The 12,073-nt window shown below is 38.8% G+C and overlaps 1 protein-coding gene across 6 annotated transcripts in view; it reads right to left on the bottom strand.

Annotated features, from left to right (window-relative positions):
* CCDC88A (coiled-coil domain containing 88A) overlaps positions 1-9,690 on the bottom strand; it is a 113,070-nt gene extending 103,380 nt beyond the window's left edge. For all 6 annotated transcript variants that reach the window (XM_057740968.1, XM_057740969.1, XM_057740967.1 and 3 more), the window contains exons 1-2: positions 8,859-9,690; positions 8,660-8,760 (exon numbers count right to left, since the gene is read on the bottom strand). In XM_057740968.1, coding sequence (XP_057596951.1) covers positions 8,660-8,760; positions 8,859-8,921 — 164 coding nt within the window. In that variant the 5' untranslated portion in view covers positions 8,922-9,690. The remainder of the gene's footprint in view (positions 1-8,659; positions 8,761-8,858) is intronic.
* Between the last annotated feature and the right edge of the window lie 2,383 nt (positions 9,691-12,073).

The raw sequence follows: 12,073 nt of genomic DNA, 5'->3' as shown, positions 1-12,073 counted from the left end.
TTTCTCTAATATTAAAAAAAAAATAGCCCCCATAACTCTAAGGGTAACTCTAAGAATATGAATTCTATTATAAGCAGAATTCTAGTAAACAAAACTGGTTTAAGATGCCCTTTTCAGTGTACCATAAAAGTGATCCAAAAGGATCACAAGCTAACTTTATTACAAGCCCACCAATTAAAGGCAAAATAATAGGTGCCTATTAAAAAAGCACCGGTAAGGACAGACAGAAATTAAAGAAAAAATACAGTAAAAAGAAGTAAAATAGAAGAGAAAAAAATAGCCACACATAAAACAAGTGCATTATTGAAGAAAAAAAAAAAGGTGATCAACTGAAAACCAAGTTAGAGGAAAAGCACACAAATAGAAAGGTAAGGAATGATTAATAGGCAAGATGGTCTACAAACGGTCTGAGAGGAATAAACTGTTTTGGGAACCTCCATTTTAATAATACAGGTCACTAGTTTTTAACAGAGGAACAAATCACCTAAGATTTATAATAAATATCAATCCCCAATTTTGAATAAACTCCATAGATCTTTTTGTCAGTTTCTGAGTGCTAAGCATCACTGGATAAGTTATTCAACCATGCTGACTGAACGTGTGGTTTCCAAATCTCCAATAAGCTATTAATAACCCGCATGACAAAACTTGTATTCATCTTTAACTGACTTCCTTTGTGATTTCCATCCAGCAGCCTTGTGAAATTTTCCACTTTCCTCAAACCCCCAGCCTTTTAATGTTGCTGTTTCCTAGGATATGTCATTGGCCCTCTTGTGTATTTTTTTTTGACACCCATGTCCTTAGTTTCTATTACAAACATAAAAGCTAATTCTCATCTCTATCTTTATTCTAAACCTTTCTCCTCTGAGCACTAGACCTATGTATATCCACCTGCCCACGAGATATTTCTCACTGCTCACCAAGCATAAAATAAACTTAAAATTATTTTCCACATTTCCCCTTCCCTCAACTTTTCATAATGCCTTACTTACAAAAGGCACTACCATCCATTCTTCATCCAAGTAAAAAACTTGATAACCATCCTAGAAACATCCCTCTCTCATTCTCCATACCAAACCTGTAACCAAGTCCCATCATGTCAGCATTCTCTCTCTTCCTTATCATTTCTACATCAATGTGGTTTCTATCTTTGTTCTGGCCCTTATCAGCACCAACATCAGTCCTTCTAAAATGCAAATGCTATCTGTTTCAATTCCTCTAATGTTCTATACCCTATATTACTGTTTTTCAAGCTGGAGTAAAGTAGTGAGAAATACCTTTTAAAGAAACAAACTGGATCTGTCCATAGACATCCTAAGAGTCCAAGGTGCCTGATTGAAAAAATGGCTTAAGAAACTAATCTTAGTCTATGAAAAAAATATCTTTCAATTGTGAATTAACACTGCAAAAGAAATTTATACTACCCCTTGAAAAAGAATTTAAATTACTGATATGAAAACACAAAAATTAAAATTTCTAAAGACTCCCAAGAAAACCTGTGGACCCAGTTAAAGAAACACCAGCTAAGATGGTTAATTTTATGTGTTAACTTGGCTGGACCACAGTGTCCAGATAGTTGGTCAAATATTATTCTGGATATTCTGGGAAGTTGTTTTCTAGACAAGATTAACATTTAAGTCAACAGATTTTAAGTAAAGCACATTACCCTCCATAATGTGGATGGGCCTTATCCAGTCATCCAAAGGCCTTAATGTAACAAAGACTGACCTGCTAGAAAATTGCCTTTGAACTCAGTGCATTTCTTCCCTGAGTTCATGCAGGCCAACTCCATTAGATTTTGAACTAAGGTTCCACAATCTCACAAGCCAATTCTTTAAAATAAACCTAAGTCTCTCTGGCTCTCTCTCTCTCTCCACACACACCCATTTTGTTAGTTCTGTCTCTCTGGAAAGAACCTGAATGAATATAAGTCTTTACAGGAAAAAAACGCAACCTTCTTAACATGATATCTTAAGGACAGCTTCCCACTTTTCACCTCTTCAAATTCATTTCCCATGTGTAAGAAGCATACAAGCTCTGCTTTGGCCAAACAGAATATCCTACAGTTCCCCAATTTCACCATTTTTATTCACATTTTCATGCTTCTTTTCATGCTATGTTCTTTATTTAAAATGTCCTTCCTCCTACTCCCACTAATTGTGACTCCTATTCACCCGATTACTCCTACCCAAGTTTTATGTCCCAATTCAAATGTTTCCTCCTCCAAGAAGCCTTTCCACCATGTAAATAATCACCCTTCTCTTTGTGCCAACACTGTACCAAGAACATAATTCCATTTCATAGCACATAGGTCACACTGCAATTTGTTTACGTGCTTGTCTCCCTTACTAGTGGGCAAAGACTGTATCTTATTCAGCATCACATCCCTAGCACCCAGAGATAGCTTGTCATATAGACTTTGTTATATAGTAAGCACTCACAAACTATTAAATGAATGAACTGATCTTTGAATGAGCCATCCCTTCATCTTTCTCACTAAGTACTATATCTACAGATCCTGGCAAAAGAGATCTCTGCCCTGAGTCCCACTCTGGCCCTCCTTAGGACATGCCCCTCACCACTGGGCAAGAAGTCCATGGAAATAAGAGGATTTACCCATATACTCCCCCTTCTTGATGACACTCCATTTAATGAAACTATGGAATTTCTTGTTTAAATACCTCTAAACCAATTTCAGGACCTGCACAGGCCTCTTTCCCAGATCTGTCCTTTGGATGGACTATGCTACAGATATGTGCATCCCTGGGCCAAGGAGCAGCTATTTGGAGGAGCAAGTACAACAGCCTGGATCTCACGCATGCATGCAAGATGTCTACAGGCACGCAGAGAATACAGAGCCAGGGATGGGAACAGGAGGTTGGGATCCACTTCTTCTGATATAAAACTGTGAGTTTATGAATTCTAAATTCCACAAATTCTTAATTTGAATTTTAACTGTAAGGCTATGGACAAAAATCTCAATATGTTGAATATCATCAAGAAAGTTACTGGAAACCAAACTGAAGGCTCTGTATATTCTTATACCATACAAAACCACTAACTTGTTCTTAGTACTTCACCTCAGCAAGATATAACACAGGTGGGGAAAAGATCCAATAAAGGTAATTAAAATAAATAAGGGGCAAAGGGAAAACAAAAGAAAGAAGGAGAAACAGAAGACAAACTAAGAAGTAAAGCAAACTAAATTCTACAATACTAAAACTGGAGAGTATCCTCAAAATTTTGAAAATTAACAAAACTATAAAACATCTTCATTCATTCCTTTGACGTTTACTGAAAACTTATGAGGCACCAAATCTATGCCAGGTGCTGGCGATACATGCCAGGCACCATGCTAAGTGCTGGTGATTCACAACATACAATCTCCAGCTTCCAAATGCTAACTCTCTAGTAGTAATACCACTTTAACAATTCAGTAAAGGTAGATAAGGGATCACAGGGATCATGAGTGTGTTCTTAAAGAAGAAAAACAGGGACTTCCCTGGCAGTCCAGTGGTTAAGACTCTGCGCTTCAAACATAGGTGTATGGGTTAGATCCCTGATCGGGGATCTAATATTCCACATGCCATGTGGCACAGCCAAAAAAAAAAAGCAGCAGCAAAACAAAACTAAACAAAAATTGTAGGAGAGAAACCATATCAAAATTCAGATTCAGTGTCATACTTGGTAAGACAACTTATATATTTTATAAGTCATTTTAGGGTTATTATAGTCATGAAGTTAGCACAATCTATTTTTGAATCTTAAGCACTGATAGAATGAAGATTTCTCAGTTGACTTCCTCTATTAAATGGCTTCTTTAGGTACACTTTATGAAGCTGCTTCTCAGGAAATACTTAAGCAGAAGTTGGATGACCATGTGTCATATAAGAATGATTTTCATAGTAGATGATTTCTAAAGTCCCTTCAAATTCAAGATTCTAAAAGAAGAAATGCAAGTATATCACTATTACCACATAATTCAAGTACAGATTTCTATAGCTATCTAATGGGGATGAATCATAAAGAGTAATTCCAAATATTGCTCTGATACTATTAACAATTTCTCAGTACTTAAAACCATAACTTATCCATATTTTCAACTGCTTAGGTAATATGACTAGGATTATGAAATCAATTACAATCTCACAAATTCCTTAAAAATTCACAGCGAGTAATATTCTAAATTGGTTGCAAAACTGCATGACATCTCAAACAGGAAAATGATTATTTCCACTTCACTGTCACCAAGCCCTATGTCTGATAACTAGCAGCACCGAGGAAAAAAGATTTCATTTGGTTGAAGTAGGAAAATGCCCTGCAGCATGCAGAAGAGTTAGCCCATCATTCCAGATCTCTAAATAGCTTCCTCTTCCCATTAGCTAAAGAGGACTGATGCCGTGTCACAAGCTCTTACAGAGATTCTTTGATTCAAGGAGCTACTCAATGAAATTCAGGATTCATCTCTGAATACACTGAATCCCAAATGAGTGAACAGACTCCGAAATTATAAGGCAGAGTCATAAACTGGCACGAAGAGGTCAGCTCTTTACTTTCAAATTTCAGGTCAAAAATGGCAAATCCAGAGCCACTAAACTAATCAATATTCTTACTCTATTTTAATAAACTCTTTATGTGAAAAAAATTCTACCATAACAATCCTATAACAAAATTCTATGTCACATCTGAAAGCAGGAATGCAAGACAGGGCAAAATGTAATTGTAAGTATTTAAACAGATTTCCACTTCTGGCCAAGATGAAATAAAAGGAACTAAATTTACCCTCCTGCCTGAAACAACTGGGGAAAAAAAAAGACAAAACATATGAAGCATTTTTCAAAACAACGGTCATCAGGCAACAAAGGACAGTAGATAGGTGGGAAACATACAAGGTAAGTCCTACAGTTGCTCCAGTTTATTGCCTTGAAAGAATTTCTAGGCCACAGAACACAAATGGGGAACCTAGGCAGAGCACAGTGGTCTCCCAGAGTTGAGGAGACAGCAAGGTGACTGTCATATACAAAGCAGAGTACCTAAGAAGAGCTGCGAAAGATCCAGAGATCTGTACAGAGTATCCCTCAAGTCTTCAGCTGAGTATTTTTAAGTATATATGTGTGAGGAAACTACCCACGTACAGTGAAAGAACCACCAAAAAGGATTAGAGGGAACACCATCCAGAGCTCACACAGGTCCAGGAATAGTTCCTGTTCCCCCCAGCCAGAGTACTCAGAAGGGTTCTGCCTCAACAGTGCAACAAAGCAAAGTGGTACTGCCTAACACAACTCAAAAGCAAGATCTGAAAAGATCACTGTTTCCAAGTAACTTAACTGCATTCCAGAACAAAGCTCAAGAATATTTTTAATAGGATACAAAAATATCCTACATCCAACAACAAAGCAAATTTTCAAGTGTCTGCCATCTAATCAAAAATTACCAGGTATGCAGAGTTCCTAGGTGGTGCAGTGGGTAAGAATCTGCCTGCTAATGCAGGGCACACAGGTTTGATCCCTGCCCCAGGAAGATACCACATGCCACAGAGCAACTAAGCCCGTGAACCACAATGACTGAGCCTGCGCTCTAGAGCCCGTGAGCCACAACTATTGAGCCCATGTGCCACTATTACTGAAGCCCATGTGCCACTACTACTGAAGCCCACACGCCTAGAGCCCGTGCTCTGCAACAAGAGAAGCCACCAAAATGAGGAGCCTGTGCACCACAATGAAGAAGCCCCCGCTCACCGCAACTAGAGAAAGCCCGTGTGCAGCAATGAAGACCCAACACAGCCAATAAAATAAATAAATTTATTAAAAAAAAAATTACCAGGTATGCAAAAGCAAGAAAACACAATAATGAGAAAAATCAATCAAAAACAATCAAGAAATGGCACAGCCAGTATTAGTAAACATGAACATTAAGCCAGTTACTATTGTATTCTATATGTTCAAGAAGCTACAGAAAAGACAAAGCATGAAATCTATAGACATGGAAGATATAAAAAAGACTGAATTTTTAGAGCTGGAACTATAGTATCTGAAATGAAAAATATACTGGATGGGATTAACAGCAGATTAAACATTACAGAAAAAAAAGATTAATGAATTTAGCAAGATTATCCAAAGTGAAACAGAGAGAAAAAGACTGGAAAAAAAAAATTGAATGGATATCAGTGAACATCAAGCAGCCTGATATACATGTAAGTGGACTTCCAAAAAGGAGGAAAGGGGGCAAAGAAAGGATATATATTTAAAGAAATAATGGCCAAAATTTCCAAATTTGATAAAAACTACAAAACCACAGATCTAAGAAGCTCAATGAACTCCAAGCACAAGAAACAGGAAGAAAAATACATATGCTACATTTACAAACGGTGCTTGCTCACAAATTCTATAACCAAATGTAATCTAGAAATTACTTAGACTGAAGCTAACTTTTAGATTAACTTACTGGGTACAATTTCAACCAACAATTGAATAGAGTATATTAAATCAAACATTAATTTGAGCAAAGTGCTTAACAGAAATCTTAGTGATTTCAAAATTAGCAAAATATAGCTTTTAAAACAATGTATTTTGTTGCCCTATTAGGTAAAGAATTAGGTAATATATTAAAATATATTTGTGTTGATCTTATTTTAGTAAGTTTTTTTTTAAAGCTAAAACATACATCCTCCTTTTTTTCTTAATTTTCTTCTTTAATTTACATACGTCATTCAGAACAGAATTAGGACACTGAAAAAACTTTTAAAGAAACTGAGAGGTGCAACTGAAAACAGAAGCAGATTTGAGGTTTGGAATGGAGCTAGTCCTCCCAAAAAAACAACCTGGCAACCACTATTTTGGAACACCATTACTTTCAAAATATACACACATATATATTTTAAGTATAAAACTGTACCCAAAGTGGAACAAGCTTAGGTGTCTGTTTTTAGCACCTCGGCTAACTATTCAGGATTCGAGAAAATCTAAATATTTTTTGGAAAAAGAATCATTCAAATAAAAACCATTAAAGGGGATAACTAAAGTATTTTCCTATTTTTGTGAGCACACCTGTTTTTTTTTAGTGTTCAGCATACAAATTCAAAATTTTCTGTCTAAAAACAAACAAGAAAAGGGACACAGGGGAACAAGTTCTGAGCATCTATGTAATGGCTACCCTTCCTGTCATTTGTGTTCCCTAAAAGAGAAGTCAGTTTAATTATTCTACCATTTTGCTTGGGAAATAGTGGGATATTTTGAAGATTAAAGATAGTTCCATGGGAGAGCTGCCCAAAATATACTTCTTATCCCTGGAAATAATTAATTTCTACATTCCCTTTTGCTTCTTTAAGAAAAAAAAATACACACACATTCATGTAACATATATTTCTTTGGATGCCTATACAAATAAAACATTTTTGGAAAACCCATGTAGTAGTATAATACTTCCCTGTAGGATCAACACATACATGAAAAACACAAAAATCTCTTTGAGCATATAGACTACAAGCCTCTTTGAGTACACAGACTGAGAAGTTTACCAGTGGAACAGTTATTTATGGATTCGACTTATACCTTCTTTTAAGTAGAAAAATCTAAAAAGAAAACTAATACCAAAAAAATACAGACGATCATTTATTTGCTAGATTATTAGTCTATTAACAGTAGCTTTATTCTCTGGTAATGATTATTTATTAATAATGAACTAAATTCCCACATATATAAAACATTAGAATGTCTTAAAATTGAAAATTCCAAACTACTCTTGTAATCAGGTTGTATTCAAGAGAAATAGCTGAATACACATTTTGAGCAAAATTGTAATATTCACTACAATGATGTGCTGAGAATGCACATATGCTACAATACCTATGACAAAAATGCAGTTTTAATTTCACTGATCAGCTACCAATATGATTTCGATATTCAACTGCCACCTCAAAAACACTTTCCTACGTAATTTAAACCCAATATCATAAACATAAAAGACAAAGATCTGCCTATTAAATTATCAGCTAGCTGTCATCAAGATTTCAACCACCTGCCATTTCAAAACTAGCTCTAAGAATACCTTAAAATGATTCCCCAAATATTAATCTAATAATTCACACAGTAAATCATCTAATCAGACTTTAGTTAAATGCATTTAAATTACTTCCTACAGCAACAGTCCTCACCAATCAGAACTGCTGTTTGAAATTCTTCCCTCTGAAATCTGTTATTACTTCACAGTTTTAAAATTTAAGCCATTTATTTTTAGACACAAAGGTTTAATAAGAAACATTTCAGCACCAAATGCACATAACTTCACAGTAAAGCCTTCTCCCCCCCACCCCCCACCCCCCCCGTAGGAAACTATTCTAATTCTCCTCCTCATTTTACCAAATTACCAAAGAGGACGCAATGTGGTTTGGATTTCAGCACTGAAGACAATAAGTGACAATACATGATTTGCAGAATGAAAAATTAAGTTTCACAATTTTAACAGGTATAATTACTGGCTTGTGATAAATGGGCTGGGCATGTAAGATTATCAGTCCTTTCAAGGTCCAATTCTTAAACCACCTGAATTTTTCTCGCCAAAGAACTAAATTAGGATCTTAAAACATAAAGTCTGTAAGTTCACAGTATGCAAGTTAAAAAAAAAAAGTTGCCTAGAAAAAAAAAAAAAAAAGAACACTTACATTTGGAGCATGACTTGGTTCAAGAACACCCCATCCACCAAAGCCACATATTCATCCAGGTTGGTCCCATTTCCTGCGGCCAGAGGTCCAAACGTTTTAACCTACGACAGAATGATGATCATTACGGCACGAACGCCCACTTCCATCTCCGCAGCCACAAATAATGCAGCAAAATATACAATAAATAACACCCACTTACCCAAGTGACCAAGGGGCTGGTCATGAACTGCTCCAGAAGGGGAGTAAAAATCTCGTTCTCCATTTTACAGAGAATGTACTTGAAAAAAGGAACTACCACAAAAATACGCCTAGGGAATTGGTCACTAAACGTTGAAAAAGTAAGTAAAAATCAATGAAAGCCCATTTTGGCACGGGAAGAAAATCCCATCGTGGAGGGGAGAAAAACTCTCCCTCCTCAAAAAACACCCCAGAGGGAAACAAGCCGAAATCCCGAGAAGTGGCTTCGACAGCAGCCACGAGCGGCAGCCTGCACTGGAAATGTCTGTACCGGGCGAGGAGAGGCAGAGAAAAGGCATCTGGAGGAGGAGGAAGGGAGAAGGGGCTGGAGCAGCAAGACAAAAAGCCCGTCAAGGTTGCCCAGCTCCTGGAGGAGCCAGACCAGCGAGGCTGTCGCCAATGAATTAATCCCACCGCGGGCTAAATGAAACCCCACGTTAGAGACCACGCTAAGGGTTCCGAGCGGCCGCCAGCCTCGACCTCCGCGTTCGGCTCCACACGTTCCAGTCACCAGTGGGCATGGAGCCGATGTGACCCGCGGAGCCTCCCCTGCCCGCAGCCCCTCACCAGCGACAGGCAGGGCTCGCCCCTTCCCACCGACCGCACGCCATCCCTCCGCCGACCCTGAGCCTCGCCGCCTGCCCCCTTCCCCTCCCGGGGGGGGTGGGGGCTTGAATGCGTGTCCCTAACCCCCCAGTTTCCAGAGCCCCGCCAGCCTTTTCAGGGCGCCTCTGGGAAGCCCTGGCAAAAATCACCGCCGCCCTCCAGCCTCCTCCTCCTCCGCCCTCTCTGGAGGAGCCGGAGTAACGGCCTCAGAACCGCAGTGCCGCATCACACCCCGCTCCTCGCCGCCCGACCAGCGCTTCCAGCCCGCCGTCAAAGGGGGCGCGCTGCTCCCTCCGCGCCCGTATCCTTCCGCCGACTCCCCGCCCCTCCCGCGCCGCAGCCTCTGGATTGTGGGAGAAGAAAACCGCTGCATGAGCGCGCTCCCGAGCGCGCGCCCCTGGACCGGCCCCGCCGCCGCCCAGATCCTGGCTGCGGGCGCGGCGCGGACGCGCGCTCGCTGCAGCTGCTGCGGTGGCCCGCGCCTCGCTCGCGCCCAGGATCGTTGCCAGGGCCTGTGGGGTGGGGGCGGGGAAGGGAGAGGAAGGGGGTCTGTCTTCTCGCTAGCTCATGCCTAATCATGGTTTATTTCCTCCCGGAGTGCCTTCTTTGATGTGTGAAGGAAAGGGAACGAAACTCCTCTCTTTTAAACATGAGGGATGCAGACAGCCTTTTTCGGACAGTTTGATTTGATCTGTTGAGCGTTCTTTGGCCAGCAAAACGGAGTAGGAAAACTCGCTGCAGTAAATAGCAAAGGAGGGACTTGAGCCGCAAACTTGATTTTTTTTTAAGTTTAGTTTTTTTGTTTTTTCCTTTTTTCTTCTCCTTTAAAAAATCCAGTCCATGAAAGCATGCATGCTCTTCAAAGTTGCAAGCGAATGTAGTAGGATTTTAAATAACCGAAGCTGTCTTTCAACTTGTTGGTATTCCCTAACTGGAGCAAACGTGATTTAGACATTGTTGTTTGAATATTTGGTGATTGAAAAAAATCCAAACAAAATCAAAAGCTACTAAGAGGAAACATTTGGAAGCCATCCAAGTTGGGTGACAAACAGATTACGTATTTGTTATAAATCTCAATGCTGTGCACGAATAGAACCATCAAAGTAATTTTAAGTTCCCCAGCAAAATCAAATGCTACTCCTCATTTTGAAGGAAACTAAAAACCTTTTCCCTGGGACAAAATGACATGCAAAACAAAATTTTTTGAGAAAATAAATATATTATTATAGTTTTGCAATGTGTGCTGTTTACATTTACATAAATATCTACTTTGAGTACTTATATGATATTTTAAATTAGCCGTAAAAATGTTTTTGTCATAACACGGAATTAAGAACAGCACAATTTCTTAATTAGGTTGTTGAGAGCCTGGGTTTTAGAGTCTTCTGCGGGATTCAAATCCAAGCTCTGATACTTACCAGCTGTGTGAGCCCAGGCAAGTCTCTGAACCTATCTGCAGTTCACTTTCTTCATGTGTAAAGTAGGGTTAAATGAATAGAGTTAAATGGCAACCTATAGTAAGTGCTTTATAAATGTTATTGGTGCTGTTTTTATCACCATTCACCTCAAATTAAGAATCTTGAGGAAAAAACTTGAAATGTAACCCCCCTTACTTCAGTTGCAGGAGAAAGACTCTTGCTTTGAAGAGCAGAGAAATGCACTTCCCACATCATCTTAATTAAAATTAGGATGCATTCATGTGGCACTTTGTTAGGTGGTATACATAGTAGAATCTTGCATTGCCCTGGCCAGTACACATGCTGGTTGCGAGCCATCTTTTCCTTCTGCTCTTGATGACTCTTTCTTAATCTCAACCCTTTATTTGGAAACACAGAGGGAGAGTGAACAGACACCAAGAAGGAAGCCTTGCTTTCAGGATCAACCCAATGCCTGACATGTCCACTCTTCTTTGTAATCCCTCAGAAGCTTGGCTAAACAGCATGGAAGTGTTCATACCTATACCGTGGTTTATCTTAAGACAGACCAACTTGCTTCATTCAAAAATGAAAAACCCATAAAGTTTAACACCAACTATGAGTTAAGGGCATTTTGGACAGTAATAACTGAGGGGTTAGGAGTCATATGTTAAGATATATTGTTTATCCTCTTTACATTGTTTATCCTCTAGACCTCACAGAAATGTGGATTCCACTTTAGAACCAGATGGCCTCAGATACTTCCTGGTCTATCTTTAGGTTTTACACACACACACACACACACACACACACACACACACACTCAGCAAAGAAACATGAGGAGTTAATTGTAAAAACAGGAAGCTTTAGACCAGACTGAAGTCTGGAGTAACTTATTTGAAAACGTACAAATTCACAATTCTCTAGTTTAACAGCAGCCTTAGAAATGCTTTATAATATCTCAAGAGTACAATCAGGAAGCTTCTCTGTCTGGCAAAAGAGGATTGTACATTATACACAATTTAATGGTCTTTGAATTGCAACATCCTGTAAGATTAAATCCAAAAGTTTCTTCCTATCCTCCTTTCACTTAGGAAGAGATTCCTCAAGATTTCTTCAAGGTACTTTTGTGCTTTGTAATTATTTGTCCTAAATT

Source organism: Hippopotamus amphibius, chromosome 7, assembly GCF_030028045.1.
Source record: "Hippopotamus amphibius kiboko isolate mHipAmp2 chromosome 7, mHipAmp2.hap2, whole genome shotgun sequence".
NCBI classification, from domain to species: Eukaryota; Metazoa; Chordata; class Mammalia; order Artiodactyla; family Hippopotamidae; genus Hippopotamus; species Hippopotamus amphibius.
The sequence above is the reverse complement of the archived record's forward strand: the minus strand, read 5'-3'. Positions and strand labels throughout refer to the sequence as shown.